We start from the raw sequence: 19,636 nt of genomic DNA, 5'->3' as shown, positions 1-19,636 counted from the left end.
CCAAATTCTGACTCCAGAGTCAGTGCTCCGGGGCAAAAATTATCATTGACCTCAAATCTCGTGTTTGATCCACTCTACTGTTTAGATGGAAATAAACCCACTTGGTAACAGGCAGGCACAGAATGGACACAAACCAGTTTAATATAAATGCGCTTTATTGCAGAGAAGTTATATTATTTACATGCTGCAACACATCACAACATAAATCTACCAAATATTTCCTGTTGGATGCTGTAGGTTGCCAGACAATAGTTTTAGAACCACAGAATAAAGTGAATAGAATTACAGTGATATTGACTCTACAACTCTCAGCAGCTATAATGCTAGAAGTCAAATGGCAGTGTTTTTCTCAGTCCTACCTGTCATTGCTTGCATGCAGAAACCTAAGGAGCAAATACAAAAGTGCTGTCAATTTTCCAATCCATGTGGCCACCAAAGCGTACAATGGGTTGAGTAATTTATTCATGTCTTAAAGCATTTAATTCTTGCATAAAACATACAAGCCTATTAAGGTTGGCATAAATCTATTTCTTCATAAACCTGGATTAGAAACAAAGGAGCGATGATGCAGCCCATACATGCATGGAAGGACAACCTAACAAATGCTTGTAACCTCAGTGTTTGTTTGTTGACTTCCTTTTGATTTATTTTGCTAGTAAATGCTTTAACAATTCTAGATCCTAATTCTTTTGGCTGAATATTACACTGGTGGAGAACAACTGTGGGTCAAAGACCGTCACCTAGGTCTAGTTTAGCATATCTCATTGAAGCCATGTCTCTAGCAAGGTCAATCCAAAGACACTTGACTTCTGACTCTTTGGAAGATAAATTTTGATAAAACTGAGGCATATGTAACTCATCGGGCTCAAACTCCATTAGCCTAGGGAACAAATAAAACTTTAAAAAAATAGTACTTTCAAGGTCACCACAAGGGCATGTCTTGAGTGATCAAGTGTGGGGGAAGGGACCATTCTACTGGGAAAAAAATAGATTCTCTTTATTTCCACTTGATCTTGGCCTACCAACCTGAGTAAAGCAACAAGCAGACAAATGATCACAGAGGGCACATAGATAGTGGGTAGGGTAACAGAGAGGCTCCTGCTTGAGACTTGTTCTGGAACAAAAGAGCTGGGGAGACTTTAATTGTAAAGGAAGAGAACTCTTGGCTCCTGTGCCGTCCCCGTAGGAATAGATTCCCCACCGGTGTCCTGTTATCTGCTTGCAATTCCTTTGTTCCTTTCTTCCATATCCCCTGGCTAAATGAAACCCAGTCATTTGGGTTAGAAATGGAAAGGGCAGAATAGGCACTTGGCATACTACTATGTTTGGAACAGGCAAGGTGATGTCTGTTAAACTTTAAATTAAAATACATTTTCAAGTTTACTTTTTCCTAATAAAATAACACTAAACTTGTATAGGGAAGCTCCCAAGGTCATACTGACAAGCCAGAGCTCAGACAAAGCAACTACACACCCAAGACAAGGCTTGAGGATCATAACTGGCCTCTCCCTTGGTGTTAGTCATTCAATCAATCCCACAAGCATTTATTAAGGACTTACTACATGCTAGACACTACTGCTATCTCAAAGTAACTTTGAGCCTTCAGTATAACACATGGGACATTAATTATCACAAAATAAACCCCTACATATCCTGAAGAGCAATTTTCTGGCATTAAAATATGTGCATTTATAAAAATAATATAAAAATGTACTTTTTATCCCCTCCCTATATATTACACCCTGGGCAACTACCTTGCTTGCCTAGCATCCTCCTGGATCTTAGCAGGCTAGTGTTTTCAGCACTTCCCAGTCCAATGGCCATGAGAAAAGAATGACTTTTAGAAAACATGCCAGTGGAATGTTTTGCCTTGAGACAGAGCTTTATTCTTTCATTATTTTCTCCAGTCCAGATATATTACAATGGGAAGTGACAGGATATGGAACTTTCCCACTGTTTAAGAGAATGAAGGACCGACATCACCTTGTTGCAACTAAAATAGATAGGATTTGGAACCTAAGATTGAATTTAAGAAGTGATATTCCTACCTGAACCAATGAGGAAGTCTTAGTAAATAAAGTCTATAAAGTAGATGAACTGACTTTACATTCAGTATGCATAATTAGAAAATATCCGTGAAATGATCTAGATGCAAATCAAATTTTTCATAGCAGTTCTTTAAAAAAATAATCCCTTAAAAGTGCTAGCAGGGAATACCTCCATGTCTTTCCTCTGAAAGGTAGATTCCCTGGTTGTATAGTATAGCTATAACTAGAATAATGTCATTCCTTAGAGTCTTGTCTTTCCAAAAAAATAATAATTTAAAGCATATTTTCCTCACCCTTAGCTCTTCCTTTAGATAGGGGTGCTAAGCACGAAATACTGAGAAAGATAATAGTAATTGACGATTAACCAGAACGACTGGCTTCATGTCTGGCTTATAACAAACAATGGATAAGTTGTCCTTAACTCTTTGAAATATACAGCTAAGTAGGACCACTTGATCTCCGGTATCAATAGAGCTTCTGAGTGCTAACATAGAAGTGCAAAACAAGTAACTTATCTGCAGAAAAACTTGGAATAATACCATATCAAACTAGGATGTGAAAAATAGAGTCAAACCCAGATTCACAAGATAAATCACAGCCAAAACCAAAGAATTTTCTCATACCAAATTATGACCTCCCAAGCCAGGGAAAGCTTGCTGAACTTCTAGAAATGAACCAAAGTTGTAGATAGCAGGTATGTCGTAAGGTGCAGTAACAATTGAGTATCTGAAGATTGCATAAACGTGTTGTTGTGTCACATAATATCAAAGTTATTTGCAAAAATTATACAATCTGGAATGCTTAAATATGAGACACAACAATGTACTGAAACATACATTTATAAGAAAATGAGAGCAATCAGTAATATAAAATGTATTTTTGGGATGCATTAAGTTAGCAGTGCTATCAAGGTTAAATGAGTAAAGTGAAAAGTTCATTTCATTCAGCTGCTCAAGGATCCATTTTTTTTCATTTCTTCATTTTTTTCCAAACTCTTTCTGTATGATTTAGAATTTCCTCCATTTGTATCTTCAAAGGGAAATTTCAATGGGGAATGGGGAAGGGTGAACCTTAAACGAACACTTCTTTAAATACATAGTATCCCAAAAGTCTTAGTGTTAAAACTGCACTACGACTTTTGGGACATCTCATATTTGTACCTTTTCTCTAGATTATTAAGGAAATTCCTTTTGGGGGGTGTGGGGGTAGGGAAATTGTCACTCTGATATTTGTTCCCAAGGTGTCTTCCATATCTCCAATTCCAAACTTCTCTATCCTTGTTGAAACCTTATGTTCTTGCATTGTCCCTTCTTGATCAACAAGTTGTCCTTGGGAATTCTCAAACCCCTCCTAATCTTTAGTGGACATTGACATCGGGGTTTCCTCCTTTCTCTTTTCCTTTTTCACAATGTTCCTTTATGGGCATGCTACACTTTAAAAGTGTCCCAAACTTCTTATTTGCGGGGTGTTGGTGTTTTATTTGCACTTAAAGCAGAAGAGGCCAACAAGGCTACACTTCTCTCAGCATTTGATAAGCCTGGGGTCTCATACTCCCAGGGACACACTTCAGCTCTGGATGTTAAAGGCTGCTGAAAGTTATTACTTGAGTTAAAGGAGGCAGATGAAAGCATATTTCCCTCAGAGGAAGACGGAGTTTTTTTCTGGTCTCCTATTTGGTTGGTATTTTCTTGCTCTGCTTTTGATGCTACAACTTTTGAAGGCAGTTCATCATATTGACCTATGCAAACCTTGGTTGAAGGATGTTGACCACCATTTTCACCTTTCCCATCCCCTGGGAGAACCTGAGTCTTAGCATTCAAATGCTGTTTTTCTTCTTCAAAAACATACTGTTCTGGGCTCTCCCAAGGGCACACCTCAGTCTTGTCAACACTTTTCTGATTGGGTTGCTGATAGCCTTCATTGGGTTTAGGCTTGTGCTGAAATTTCTCCTTTGGGTGGGGAGGGATGCTTTTCTCCATTTCAGAAGCTGCAATAGACACGTGTTTCTGAACTTTCGATTCTGAAGGCACAGGACCTGGAGTCAAGTCATAAACCTCCCAAGGACATACTTCCCCAATGTCAAAGTTATCCTTTAACAAGCCTGGGCCTGTTTCAGAATTGTTAGTGGGCGCGCTCACCCGCTGTTGTTTCATAATTCCAGATTTGGGGGGTTTCCTTAGCTCTTCAGAATGAGTGGAATTTTTCCAGGCAGAATCTTTAGTCTCTATTTTATCAGGGTTGGAATGTTTTCGGTTGAACTCTTTGCCTTTGAGTGGTGGTTTGGGGGACTTATCATTTTCTTCCAGGCCTTGAAGTGATGTTTTCCCAGTCAGACTAAGAGTCTTCTCCTTGGCACTTGCTATAACACTGAGTGACTTTTGTAATACAGATGTTCTTGGGTGCCCAGGCTTCTTCTCTGAGCTTAGATTGTGAGCACTTGCCGACTTACACACCAAAGGGACTGATTCAGTGGACGAAGACTCCATGTTTTCTGTAACTCTCTTGTTGATCTTTTTTCCTGGAAGGGAGTCCAGTAGAGAGTTCTCTGTGGTCTCTACTTCATTTTCTGTTGGTATACTATTGGACTCTTCTGACTGGTCTCTAACATGATCATAGGTGCTGTGGGACTTCTTTAAGGAGAAGACACGGTTTTTCAGAGATTCTTCCTTTGCCTTTACAATGCCACCAGAGGACTCCTGGGGGTTTTTCCTCACAATGACAGCATTTTTGGTTACATTGTGGTCCGTGACCTCCTTATCCTCCTTAGAGCATTGTCTGCTGACAGTTTCTGGGATCTCGGTGATGCGCCTCATGATGGAACGGCCAAGGCCCTTTTTTGAGCACCGCTTTTTCTGGAGGTGTGGATTATTTGTAATCATCTTCTTCCTTTTGTAGATTTCCAGCTGAGCATAGAGTTTCTTTAGCTCATCCTGAGAAGAGAGAAAAACCAGAGGGTTCCAAAATGAAGGCAGTCAACTAAACAGGACAGTCAAATTAGATAGATCAGAACATTGTAAGAAAATAGTATCTAAACCTATCACCTTATTCCTTTTTTTCTACTATGTGGTTCTATTACAAATTTGTGTTTAGTTAGAGACTGATCTTCAAGAGAGAAATAGTCCAAGGCCTCACATGGCATACATTCCACACTCATTTTTCATTGAGCACCTACTTTGGATTCGTCATTACTATGGTCAGGATTGAATCTGGACCATCTCATTATGGATTTATTGATAAGACATAACCAAACACTTCTTTGGAGAAATTATGAAGTTATTCAGAAAGTGGTTCCCAAGATGCTAGATTTAGGTCAGATCGAAAGGTTTAAAAAATATTGAGTAATTACACAGCGGATCATCTGCCCAGAAGCAAAATTCTTCCACCAGTTATTGTCATAGCCTGTCATGACCAATTCTTAATAATATAGCTCTCTATCCTACCCATCTGACAAGAAGATATTTTTAATATAATGAGATATCTACTGACAGCCCCAGGAAACAAGGCCAGCTTTTACCTTCACATTCCATCCATCCATTCGTCCCTTTAACCAGGGCATCTTATCATCTGCCTATTGCCATTAACCTCCTTCTCCCTATCAGGCCAGCACCCCTCACACTGGACCTGCTGGGGAGGATTTTCCTGAATCCATGCCCTAGATCATTGGAAAGTTAATCCATTTATTTCTAGAGTTCCTAGCCAGGGCCCCATCCAATTTTGGAGGACTGGGTGTGTTCAAACTAGTCCACTATATCTATAGCCTGGTCCTAGACACCAGACAAGCCATCTAGACATTTGTCAAGGACATTTCACCTTCTCTCTGTCCCCACATCCCCACTTTTTTCCTCCACAGAACCAAACTTCCTTTTGGCCACTTCTCTCTCTCTGTGTTGTCTTCCCTTATTCAATGAATAAAGTCCTTGAGGCCATATTTTTTAAAATCTTTCTACCCCTCATGCTTAGAACAGTGTTTGGCGCAGAACACTTAATAAGTTCATATAACAATAAATTAAGAATTTAAAAAACCCACAAGTACTTATTAGCATCTTTATACACTTTGTTGTCCAGTTGAACTTGCTTTCTTGTTTTTTTTTTCCTTTCCCACACTTGACACAATTCCCAGTACCCCTTTGAATTGGATGTGGATCATTCCACTTCATAAATGCCACTTTGCCTTGTTTCAGTTCCACAGAGCAAAATGCCCCTCAGCCAGGTATCCCCTAGTGCCTCGCCCACTGTTTTCCCACCTCCTTTTGGGTGTTGTTTCCCCCTTTAGATTGTAAACTCTTGGAGGGCAGGGATTGCCTTTCTTTTTATTATTTATATCCCCAGGTCTTAGCACTGTGCTTGGCACATAGTAAGTGCCTAATAAATGCTTATTTAATCAGATCGAATTGGATTGAACATCTCTCATGAGTGAAAAATGTTCTGCCTCCTCCTCTCTTCCTGTTAGAATCTGTAAACCCCTCCAAGACTTAGATTAAGTGCTTCCTTCTGTTTGAGGCCTTTTCTGATTCCTACAGCTGCTACTTTCTTCCCTCTATGCCTCATTATATCTCTTCTAGTAGAATGTAAACTACTTTAAGGAAAAGACTGTATCACTTTTGTCTTTGTACAGTCACACAGTAGGCACTTAAAAGTTTGTTGATTAATAGATATTACATGCTCGGTACCATACTAGATGTTAGGGATGAAAAGACAAAAATTAAACAGTCCCTGCCCTGAAGGGGTGTATATTCTAATAGTGATAATGTGTACACATATAAATTCTGATGGTCAAGTCAGACAAAATATTTGTCAAGTCAATCAAAGCCAGTTGGTCTTTTAGGAGACTGACTTGGTTATTATAATGATTTTGCCAAATGATAACAGCTGGTTATAATACAGTAATATTTGCCATGAAAAGAACTCTTTTAAAAACAAATTTCTAATTTCCATAAACTAAAAACAAAATAAATTTTCAAAAAGGAAACTTTCTTCTGGGTTGAAACCAATGACAGTACACATTTTCTTGATTTTTTTTATTGTGTGTGGTGAATTCTGGGAAGGATTCTGGGAAGATGACAGAATAGGTCAGAAAATTCCAAACTCTCCAGATTTCCTCCACAAATGAGATAAAATAGTGCATCAGGGCTAACATAGAGCAGTAAAAATAGATGAGTAGGGTCAGAACAGAGGTCCTCCTCAAACTATTGGAGAATATCTGAAGAAATATCTCAGGAGGAGGTTTGGTCCCTGTGAAGAAGGAACACTTCCACACTAGTTCCTCCACACTAGTTCCGCTTAAACAACAAGTGACAATCCCTAGTGTTAGCTGGGTTGGGAGGCTGCCTCGGTCCCAGCCACAGGAAATTTTATTCCCTGGATAGTGAGGGGAGTTGGGTATCTGAGCCCAGGAAGATTGAAGGAACCTCTGCTCACAAGGAACACCAGTCCTAGCTGTGCTGTGATGTTACTCTGGGTGAGAAGAAACCATCATACATCCAGTAAGTGCAGAAGCAGTGGGGTGGAGATGCTACTATGGGCACTAACTGGTGGCTGGAGATCATGGTTTCAGTTCTAGGCCAGAGGGGGGAACTGAAGGAGGATCTGAGGCCAGAGGCACTATGCCCCATATCTCAAGGCTAGAGATGACTACAAAAAATAACCTTCTACAAATTAAAAAAAAAAAAGTACAGGCAAAGGAAAAAAGAATTCAACCATAGAAAGTTACTATGGAAATAGAGAAGAATGGGGTTCATCTTCAGAGGAGGATACTGAAGCAATGAAACCCTCTTCTACCCCAAAGAGTAACATCAAATGGTCACCTGACCAAAAAGAATTTACAGAAGAACTTTAAAAGACTTTAAAAATCAAATGAGGGAGATTCAGGAAAAACTAAAAAATAAAATAAGAACAATGCAAGAAAAACAAGAAGGTTATGAAAAGAAAGTCAAGCAATTAGAAAAGGAGATCCAGAATTTTAAGGAATCAAACAACTCCTTGAAAATCAGAATTGGGCTAGGGCAAGTCAGCAAAGTCAAAAGAGACCAAAAACTAATAAAACAAAACATAAAGAATGAAAAAATAGAAGAGAATTTCAAACATCTCATAAGAAAAATAAATGATCTGGAGTACAGATCAAGCAGAGAAAACATTATAATATTCAGACTACCTGAAAGCAATGATCAAAAAAAGAAGTTTGACACAATAATAGAGGAAATAATTAAAGAAAATCGTCTTGAAGTATTAGAACAAGAGAGAAAAATAGAAATAGAAAAAAATCCACCGATCACCACCTGAAGGACATCCCATGAGGAAAACCCATGGGAATACCCTAGGCAAATTCCAAAACCCCCAGCTCCAGGATTAAATTTTATGAGCAACAAGAAAAAAAAACAACTTAAATATGGCCTTGTCACAATTAGAATCACACTAAAAGACTGTGGGTCTTTTGTATCAGAGAACAAAAAACACTGAGTTTCCAGCCAAATATATTATGCCCAACAAAGCTAAGCATAATCTTGAATGGAAAAAAATAGATATTTAATGAATTATCAGAGTTTCAGGATTTTGTTTAAAAAAAACTGAACTTAATAGACTTGACATATAAGAGCCAAGAGAAATATAAGGTACAAAGCAAAGACTAATTACAAGTGACTCAATAAGGACAGATTTTTTACCTTTTTTATGAGGAAATATAAAACATATGTCTGAGATTATTATTAGTAACTGGGTAGTTCATAAGAAAGATTGGGGTAGAACAGAGTATGATATTATTTTAAAAAGTAAAACTGTTTAGGAACTGCTAAAAAGAGTGATTTTCTTATAAAATGAGTTGTGAGGGGAAGAATGGATAGAGAGAAATTAGATGGGGGGGAGGCCTGGTAGTTCTGGAAACCTACTTTCTTCAGGAATGGGTTTAAGAGAGAATAATACATACACACACACACACACATACATACATACATACATATATGAGGATAAAGGTCTTCTAAATTCAGAAAAAAATAAAACACTAAGGGGAGAATAAGGGAGGTATCTTTAGAGAGGAGGATGAAGGAATAGGTTAAACAGGGGTATAAAAGGGTGTTTAGATTAATGGGAACGGGAGGATAAGGCAGGGATACTTGGGAGGGGTAGATTAAGTAATAGGGGGGCAAAGTGGTGGTAGAAGTAAAGTAGAGGAGTCAGGAGGGATAAGAAATAAGAGGTATGCACAAACATAAAACAAAGATCCACAGTAGAATTTGTTAGGGGAAAAGGTGCACAGGTGGTAATAATGATCTTGGATAAAGTTAAGGCTAAAGTAGATTTAATCAAAAGAGAAAAACAGGGAAACTACACTGTGTCAGCCATATTCATCAATATTGTTTTGGATTATTTAAAGCAAATAGATAGTAGAAGGTTGGGATATTGCTGCGGTATAGGAAGTGATGAATTGGTGGACTTGGAAAAATATGGAAAGACTTGGACTTATGAAGGAAGAAGTTATCCACTCTCAAAGAAACAGAGGACAAAGAAGTATAGTATATAGTATATAGTCGTACATAGGTGCATATGAATATATATGTCTATATAGAAGAATGATTATAGATGTCTCAGAATATGCATGTGTGTTTTATGTATGGGTATATGTATGAATATATATGTATATCTTTGTGTGTGTATGTCTATATATGTATGTATACATATGTATATGTGTATATAAGAAACCTTGCAAGGAAGCAAAGAAAACACAATGTGTAGTATTTATTATATAGGCTTTCTTAAAACGGAAATTTATTGCTGTATGTTTTTAATCCTCTCATATTCCATTGTGCACATGGGCAATGTTTTTTTTTCTTTTCTTATTTTGTATTATTTTAGTTTGAGTATTTAGGTTTGCTTCTTTTTTTCTTATTCTATATTTGTTTAAAATAAAAAAATTACAAAAAATAAAGACAAAAAACCTATTGTATAACTATATTTAACATTTAAAAAAACATGCAAAAAAACATGAATCCAGCTGAAAAGACATTATCCTCTCTGACAGAGATGACCCATCATTTGATTGTTGTGTTATGTATTTCATTTGAAAAACAAAGTACCTTTGAAATAAAGAAAATAACATGTTTGGCTAGTCATGTTGATAAAATGTACTGAAAAATTAATTACTAACATTTTATTTATACCCTAGAACATACACAGGGATTTTAAAAAAAATAAATGATTTTTGAATGAAGCGTAATGAATCACATTATTCTAAAAAACAGAAAGTGTTTTTTGTACTGCTAACAAATTTAAAACACACACACACACAGATTTCCAAATGTATGTATTATGCTCTGATTATTTTGATTCTACTCATCCTTTGAAATAAATCTCAAATCCTGTTTGCTTTGTGAAGTCTTCCCATATCACCTAGGTTACAAGTGATTTCTATCCTCTCTCTGAACTCCTAGAGCATTTTCTGTTTATGCCAGTTATTTGGCCCCTAATCTCATGCTGCTTTGTACTGTTAACTCTTTATTCGTTTCCTTAAATTTTATCAAAATTATGTATTTAAATAAAAATAATTTTATTAAAAAATAAATTTCTAATACATATACACCCGAACAATTTGACACACATTCTTTCCATCTCAAACAAAGAGTGATACTTGATGTATACATTGACTTGATCTAAAATATGGAAAAGAAAAAGACCATGGTTACCCGAATATCCTCAGGGTCCAAGCTGTGCTCACTCCAAGCTGAATTGATACTGCTGTTCAGGTACGATCCTGACCGGCCCATGTCAAGTTCGTCTTCATATGCTTCTGTTGCTATATCATCTCTTGGATTATTGCTTGAATGTGAAAACTGCAACAAGGAGTAAACACGAGGTGTTTATGTGACTCCAAATTGAAGAACGACACAAAAGCTATTTCAGAAGTTGGAGTGAGCTATACATATATGGTGGGAAAGAAGACCAATTTGAAGTCAGAGAACCCAGATTTAATCAAGGGTGGTGACTGAAGTCATCTGTGTGTGGTTTCTGGACAAGTCGCTTCACCTTTCACCTGGAAAATGAGCAGTTTGGACTGACCCCCAGGGACCCTTCTGGCTCTGATCGTATGTTCCTGCGGTCTTCCAAAATGCACAATATTTCTGTTTAGGTGCCTCAGAGTCATCAGTGCGGTATGATGGAAAGAGAATTGAACTTGGAGTCACAGGACCTGAGTTCAAATCACAACACCGTCCATTAGTATTGTTTGAATTTGGGCAAGTTACTTGGTATTCCCACACGGATGAAATTTTGGTCCTTGATGTTCATCATCATTGTGAGAGCCTTATCCAAGTTTTCTGCCCATTCCCTCTCCTTGGTTCTTAGTGCTCTTACTTACCTGGGGCTTCTCATCAGAAGGAGAGTGAATCGTATGATTTGCTGATACATTAGTGGGAGTCAATGATATATAGTCTATTTTTTAGGATATGATGTTGCTGTTCTTTAGTCATTTCTGGTTGTGCCTGATTTTTCATGAGCCCTCATGAGATCTTCTTGGCAAAGACACTGGAAGGGTTTGCCATTTCCTTTACCAACTCATTTGACAGATGAAGAAAACTTGGTTAAGTGACTTGCCCAAGGTCACACAGTTAACGTCTGAGGTCAAATTTGAACTCAGGTATTTCTGACTCCAGACTGCGTACTCCATTCGCTGTACCACCTAGATGCAATGGATGCAATTTTTATCCATGGAGAAGCACTGTGTCATAGTACATAGAGGACTTGCCTTGGAGTCAAGATCTGGGTTTCAAGACCAGCCTCTAACACATGCCAACCCTATGAACCTGGGCCAAGACACTTAACCCATCAATGTCTGAGGCAAGTTTCTCAGTGGTAAACTACTAGGCTATGAAATTATAACATTTTAAATTATAGACAAATTGTCAATCTTTGTTGGTGAAGGAAGTTTTCCTATCACAGGTCTATACAAAAGAAAAAAATCCCTATTCTTTAGAAGATTTAAAAATCAGGGTCCAAACTGCACCAATGGTAATCTCATGAAACTCGCACTGAAGATTTGGGAAAGAATTAATAGGCTCGGAGGAATGAAAGTCTATTTATCGCAAAGCCAGGCTTGGAAGTATAAACCAAAATGTAGCCACACAAAAACTGGGTTCAGCCTCTTGCCTGTTTCAGAGAGAAACGTAGAGTATATAAAATGGGTCTAACATTCTGTTCTATTTACCCAGGATAAATCATTACTCATCTTGGGCTTAGTGTACAAAGCATGATTTGCAACGCTGATAGTATTTCCCAAGGCCTTCAGTCAGGATAAAATCTAAATTCTCAAAATGCCATCACGTTTGCTGGGAGGAAAAACAAAAATGACAAAATATCTTGCCATCTAGTAGTAATATTATTTTAAAAGGGAAAAATGCCAATTAAGAAAAAAAGGATTTGAGAGCTAAGGGACAGGCTACCTTCCCTACAAATGTTCTTGACATTTTTAGAGAATTCACATTGATTCCTTCCAATTAATATTCCTGAGGCTGCATATGGGAAACAACTGGTGAGAGAAAAGATGAAATAACATTTTCATCAAGTCACCCAGCTGCTCAAAGCTCATCACCAATTGCTCCCCATTGCTCATAGGATAAAATCCAAATTCCTGATCCTGATGTGGATCTGGGCAACCTACCTTCCCCATCTCATCTTTGACTGTTCTATAGGATTCTTTACTACAGGGAGACTGGTCTCAAAATCTCTGCACCTTGACTTAAGGTGCCTCTGAACCTTTCTTCACGTTGCTCTCCTGCCTTCCTAGTACTTCTCAACCTCACTCCTCCCTTAATCCCAAGTTAATAGAGCCTGCCCTGAATAGCCTGCAATGATCTCGCCCTCCTCTAAATTTCAGTATCACTTATCTCCATAAGTCATTCATCTGACCTGACCCATAAGCTGTACACAATACTGCCATGCCTTATTCTTATCTTTTTACACATCCATAACTTGTCTTCTTAACTACCTCCCCGAGGACAGGATTATGCTTTATATGTCAGTCACTACATCTATTGCAATATCTCCTACAGTATATTACACACAGCATAATCACTGGGCTGTGATATTGAAGATATCCAGAGCTTGGAGACCATTTTAGCTCAAACACCCCTTTTGCAGAAGGGAAAACTGAAGCCCAGAGATGTTAAGTGACTTGTCCAAGGTTGCATAGTAAATTCCAAAAGTAGGATTTGAACCCAGGTTCTCTGACTCCAGAGCTAGACCTTTGAAGTCATCTAGCACAACCTTTTCTTTTTATAGACCAGCAAAATAAGGCCAGAAAGCTTTCATTTCTTGCCGAAGACTGGAATTCAATTCCAAGAGGACCTTTAACTGTGAATACAGCACTGTTTCCACTATGCCACACTGCAATTGTCACTCAAAAAACACTCATTGATTGAAAGAGGTAAAAAACTACTTTTGCAATTAGGCAGTTGTACAGTATATTGCTTTTTCCAGAATAATATATTTAGGGCTGAGAAGGTTCTTAGAGGTCTCTTTGTCCAATTTCTTCATATTACTGAGAAAGTTGGAGTTCATAGAGGTTATGGGACTTTCCCAAATTGACACAGGTAGTAAATAGTAGAACTGAGATTTGAGTCTTCCTCCTTTCTTCCCTTTCCATCACACCATCTCGACTCTTTTTCATACTCTGATTAATGGAAATGATGTTTTACTCAGTGTGTGAAGTTCCTAGTGTTAATGATGAAAAGTACTCTCATTTTTCTCTTATCACTCACTCTGTTCCCCAGTAACCTGAGTTGCTTTCAAAATGTTAGATACACAAAAGCTCAAAAGAACTCCTAGAAATAACTCAAAAGATATCTCAATGACTAAACCAAGGAGAATTCCCTGGGATCCACTCAAATGTAAATGTAACAAGGCATGAAGATATGGTAGCTGATAACTAAAAGAATGGCCATATTAATCTACTGCTGACCAGACATATTCCATAATATTCTGCAAAATCTTGTCTTGCTTCTAAATTCATAGCAATTCTCTGAAACTGGGTTAGAAGTAGGTATCTAAATTGGGGAAAATCTCTTTGTAATTCTAAAATCGGTCAATATAGTAATGCCCACCATAAAATAAGCACTTAACAAATGCAAATGTGCCTTAAGACTATAGAATGCTGAATGCATAACTAGTCATTACAATTAGTTATCTGCGTGACATTCTGTTTTTTTCTGGTTCCTTGGGGGAACATAATTTGATTAGGCATATATGTGAGCTCTGCTCATAAAGTTATGACGCTAATTTTATAAACCATGTACAAAAATCAATCTCACCAATTTTCAAATACAGTCTGCACAAATCCATATAATTATGTTTCGATGGTTTTGTATATACTTTTAAAATATAAACATTAAAAACAATTGTCATGATAATAGAGCAAACATAAAAAGTTCTGCTACTGAAAGCGTCTCAAGTATGGAACAGAAGAACATTTTTTAAAGAATACATGAGAATATACTTTTGGACTTTTCAGGTCCAGATCTGAATCCCAAATGTTCCAATCCAGTTTCATGTCATTGTTACTACAGACATAAGGGATAAGAAACTAATGTTCTAAGCATCATCTCTGTTAGAACTGTCCTGTGGGGTCTCACATAATCTTTTGACTCTCCAGTTCCTCTAAGTAAAATGGCATAACAATGCCACATTTCAGAACCCCTGGAATCATACTCTGACCCCCTTTGGTAGTAGTGCTGTATAAATATTACTATAAATACTTGTTTACGTTTACTCTCTAAGAAAAATGTTATCATTCTAAACCACAAAAGAATTCCTAGAAATAACTCAAAAATTATCTCAATGACTAAACCAAGGAGAATTCCCTGGGATCCACTCAAATGTAAATATAACAAGGCATCAAGATATGGGAGAAGTCCTTGGTAAACTAATTGTAGATTTTATCCTAGTAAAAATTTTTCAAAAATCATTTTGATATTTGGTAAATCTCTAGTTTACAGTGAAGAGACTTTCAAAAGTAATCCACAAAAGATTATTCCCCCCCACCCCCGTTTCTAGTTCTACATTTTAATGAAAATAAACCATTCTAAGTTCCTTCAAAAGAGTGAGTGCCCTGTTTTGCCAGAGAGAGAGAAGTTAGAAAAATACCTTTGGAATCAAAAGTAACCCAATGGTGACTGTCACAGTCAAATGGGTATGTGCAAAAAATAGCATCAGCATCCAGTCAGACTGAAGTTTCGAAGCAAGAACAAATCTGAAATAAGAATGCATAGAGTTAGCAATAACCGAGACTATGACTCAAGAAGCCAAGCATTTCATGACCTTTTCCCCTCTATCTGATCTATAAAATTCAATTCATGTTAGAGTCTGCTTAATGAAGATTCTGATGTGCAATTTCTCATGAGCACATTTGTAGATTTTTTTCAATAGAGGAAATTGGGATATTTCACTCATTATCTCTTACTTTTGAAAAAAAAATGAATTCACATTGTAATTTTCCATTAACTTTCCAGAAGATGCTATTACATTATGCCCCACTTGCATCTGCAGTCAAGGTGGGGAACAAAAGAGAATCCAAATGAATTACATATTATTAACTGGTGGTTTCAGAAACTCCAAAATGAGAGGCTTTCAAGGATGGCCAATTTTAGAATAAAGCAAATCCAAATAACTCCTTGATTAAAATATTCTTTACTAAATTAAAGTCATTGAAAAATGCTAATCAGAATAAAGCAGGGAGAGAGCTGGTGGTTATCTGCATTTGTGTGTTTCCCAAGATTTAAATGGCAACCAATGTAATGGATGAATGAAAGTACTACTGGTTTGCAATTTGCATGATTTTTTTAAAAGTCCATACTTAATGGGATTTTGAGTACGTCAGTTAACTAGGTTTTTATTTCAATTTAAATATTTAAAATAGATTTTTCCCCCAGAAACATATGAAATTATGATCCAGGAAAGACCTGCTAGAGACTTTGGCTTGTGTGCAGTATTTGCTGCAGCAATTTGGGAAAATTCAGTTAAATCAACAGCTGCAGGTCCAAAGTAAAGCTGATTACTAAAGCCTATTGCCGTATCTAAGTAAAATCAGAATGGTTTAATAATATTAATTTTGTCATTGCATCTCCTTTTTTAATATTTCTATCTACATCCCCACTTATTCAAGAAGACAAGGTGCAACAAAATTCCGACTGCCTTCTTGGTACTAGATATTCTTTTCAGTGATAGAGAGTGCTGACTATCAATTTGGGTACTTAGGGAAAGAAATAAAAAAAAATATTTTCAGGGCAAGCAGCCTTATCTTGCCCTCATGGGATTATAGGATCTTAGCTCTAGAGCTGGAAGGAACCAGACAAGCCCCCTACTCCAACTTCTACATTTTATAGATGAAGATACTGAAGGCAAGAGAGGGGAGGGGCCTTGCCCAACATGACACAGTGGCAGAGCAGGGCTTCAAACTCAGCTCTAGCGATTGCAACTTCAGCCAACTCAGTTTAGCACACTTTCCATTACACCAAACTGAGACTTTGACATTCATGAAGTAAACACAATACAAGAAATAATTCAAAGAAATTGAGCTAAGTGGAAGGATAAATTCATTACTGTTAGCATACTTGATGCTTGAGCACAGAAATTAAATTTTTGTGTTCTTCAAATTTTGGCAACCTATGGCAAAGGCTTCATTGCTCCACTCCAGTTAGGGCTTTGCAGTAACTCCTTCAAATGTTTAGGAAAATGCAACTCATCCCCTCAGTAGTGATGTTATTAAAATCCAAGAACAAATATGTATGTCACCGAATCAAAAGGAACAAAGAACCATTATCATAATATTCTTCTTTGTCCCTAACTGATGAAAAGTGTGGCTTTTTTTGCTAATAAAGAATAAGGGCTGGAGAAATTTAAATGGATCATAATCATAACCATTAGTAATAAGTTTTCATCAAATGCTATCTTTTTCTAGGTAAGAGCATGCTATATTTGGAACTCAAACAGTGCCCCAGATTAGGTGAACAATATTCTTTCAGGTATATTAGCTGAAGTCTAGACAATGCATTGAATCTACAATAAAGGAGACTCAGAATACACAGCACAAAAAAAACGTGGCCTATCAATAAAAAGTCATCAGAATGACCATTTTTCCCATCTTTCATGAAAGAAAGGGCACATGACCCAAAGCACACTGAATATTTATTTTGCTCCATGCAGAGATGAATTCCTTCTTACTATGTACCATTACCATATGAGTCTGCTGAGTAAGGTCACTTTACAAAACAGTGTAAATCAAATCATTCTCTGGAAGCCATACCCTCTATTGATGTCATTGGGGAAATTTTGATGTCATTGTGATTTCATTAGAGTAGGGAGCAACTTGTATGGAAATTCCCTCTACCAATGAAGACAGACTTGAAATCTGTTTGTAATTTATAATCGTAAAAGATTGCCTGGGCTACTGAGAGGTTACATGACTTAGCTGGTATGTGTCAGATAATGAACTTAGTCCCATGTTTATCTGAGACCAGTACTCTATCTACTACATTAGGCTGCCATGGCACTGGATTTAAATTTGGGAATATATATTGTCAATAATGTACAACTCTAAAGCTGCTGAAATTTAACTTTCATATTCATAATAAATTAGCATTTATACTGGGAGTTGAGGTTTGCCACATGCTTTACCAGTATCTCATTTTATTCTTTTAATAACCCTAGCAATTAATTGCTATTATTTACTCCATTCGTGCAGATGGAGAAAGTGAAGCACATAGGAGAGAAGGGACTTGCCCAGGGTCACGCAGTAAGTGTCTGAAACAGGATTTGAATTCCAGGTCTTTCTAACTCCAGGTCCAGGCTCTATTCATTGTACCACTTAGATGCCCAGTCATGTTGGAGGTCTAGCTGATAAGATTTCTGACACCGAAGACAATGAGACTACAGTTAAATTCTTAAATCCTGATGGACTAAGATATCTCTAACTTTGCAAAGCAGGAACTAAAAATAAATTTCTTTAAGGAAAACATATATCTATATAAATAAATGTATATATTTGTATGTAGATAATTCTTAATTATACATTAGCTCATAAATCTTAAAAAGGAGAATTTCACAAAGCATCCTTACTGTAAGCAAATAACACTGTAATAGAAGTCTTCTTTTGAAGATGATCAGGCTTTGAAGACTGCAAAGTCTACTTGGAAAAATCTCTTGTCAAGATTGACTACTGTCATGAATTTCTGAAGTTCTCTTTACTAGCTAAGCTGCAAATATTTGATAAAGGCCTTTAGTTCATCCTACTCCAGGTTTGGCTGAGAGCCTAAACTATAGAAATGCTTAGCTAGGGTGGTAATGAAATAGGGATGAAAAATAGATCCCCCAGTCTTCCCAAAGTTAAGTAGGATCAGGGCTTCAGAGAAGAACAAGATGAATAGAGAAAGCAAGACAGAGTGTGTTACGGTTTTCTCCATTCCTTCTGAAATACGAAATTCAATCCAGGTTTGTTTTTCTTCTCATGTATTACAAATTTTGAATAGGAGAAATCCACATAAGATTTGAGGTCAGAATAGCTAGTCATGGTAGTAAGTTTTAAAATAGACCCCAAAGGAATCCAAGTATTGGTTATATTGATAGAGCAGATTTAAATTGTTTTTCTATCTGTTTCCTACTCTGGGACTTCACAGAAAATACAGATATGATCTATGAGTAGTATAGCAATTCTTCCTAAACTCACATAAAAATGGCTTCTTAAACTCACTTACATGCACACTCATTTTCTTAAATTATGACTGTCTTTCATCTATAACATATAACACAATTACAGTTAATTTAATCTATTTTTGTGTAAAATAGTTTTAATTGTTTAGACCTACTTGCCTTCTCGTAAATGCCATTAGGCAAGTCACTTAACTTTTATGATGCTATTTCCTTATGTGTAAAACGAGGTGAGAATGGACTCAATGACCTATAAGCTTACTTTTAGATCGAAATCTATGATCCTACAAAAAAACAAGCAATAAACATTTATAAAAGACCTTCTATGTGCCAGGCGCTATGTATAAAATGAATATTATATGCGAATGTATGTTTCCAATATGAAAATAAGTAATTTAAGTGAGTGAATCTCTGAGGCTTCTAGCCTGAGATCTGAGCCAATTAAGCCTTTAACATTAATTCAGTTAAATTAAGAGTCATAAATTCAGAGCCCTTTCCTTCATCCGATGTAGGTTTGTCCAAAGCAAATATCCGAGTTTCCCCTTTGGCTATTTATTATCTCACTTGATGACTACTGTGGTGACATGTTTCAACCACTGATGCAGCTCTCCATGGAAGGGACTGGGAAGATGTGTCACTTACACCCTTCACTGGAGGACAAATGGCCTTCTCGGTCTAAGAGGCTCTGAAACACATTTTTTTTAAATATCGATCAATTGTAGAAATAAACAACTGAGCAGGTGAGCAAAGGCTGGAAAAGACAAGTGAGTCGACCCAAGTTCTGCAAGGGTAGGGACTAATTATTAATCTTTGAATGATCCTCCAGCGCCTAGGAGAGTACCTTGAAAACGATAGTTGGTGATAGCTAACATTTATATGTGCCACGTGCTGTTGCTAAGCACTTTCCA

General features: G+C 37.0%; 1 protein-coding gene across 1 annotated transcript; it reads right to left on the bottom strand.

Moving 5' to 3' along the window:
• Positions 1 to 2,247: 2,247 nt before the first annotated feature.
• GPR158 (G protein-coupled receptor 158) lies at positions 2,248 to 15,264 on the bottom strand. The gene is made up of 3 exons (XM_036761670.1): positions 15,171 to 15,264; positions 10,721 to 10,867; positions 2,248 to 4,978 (listed from the first exon to the last, which is right to left on the bottom strand). The coding sequence occupies exons 1-3, from the start codon at positions 15,240 to 15,242 to the stop codon at positions 3,503 to 3,505; spliced, it is 1,695 nt and encodes a 564-aa protein (XP_036617565.1). The 5' UTR covers positions 15,243 to 15,264; the 3' UTR covers positions 2,248 to 3,502.
• Positions 15,265 to 19,636: the final 4,372 nt, after the last annotated feature.

The sequence above is a fragment of the Trichosurus vulpecula genome, chromosome 5 (genome assembly GCF_011100635.1).
Source record: "Trichosurus vulpecula isolate mTriVul1 chromosome 5, mTriVul1.pri, whole genome shotgun sequence".
Classification (NCBI taxonomy): domain Eukaryota; kingdom Metazoa; phylum Chordata; class Mammalia; order Diprotodontia; family Phalangeridae; genus Trichosurus; species Trichosurus vulpecula.
This window is presented reverse-complemented; position numbering and strand designations above follow the sequence as displayed.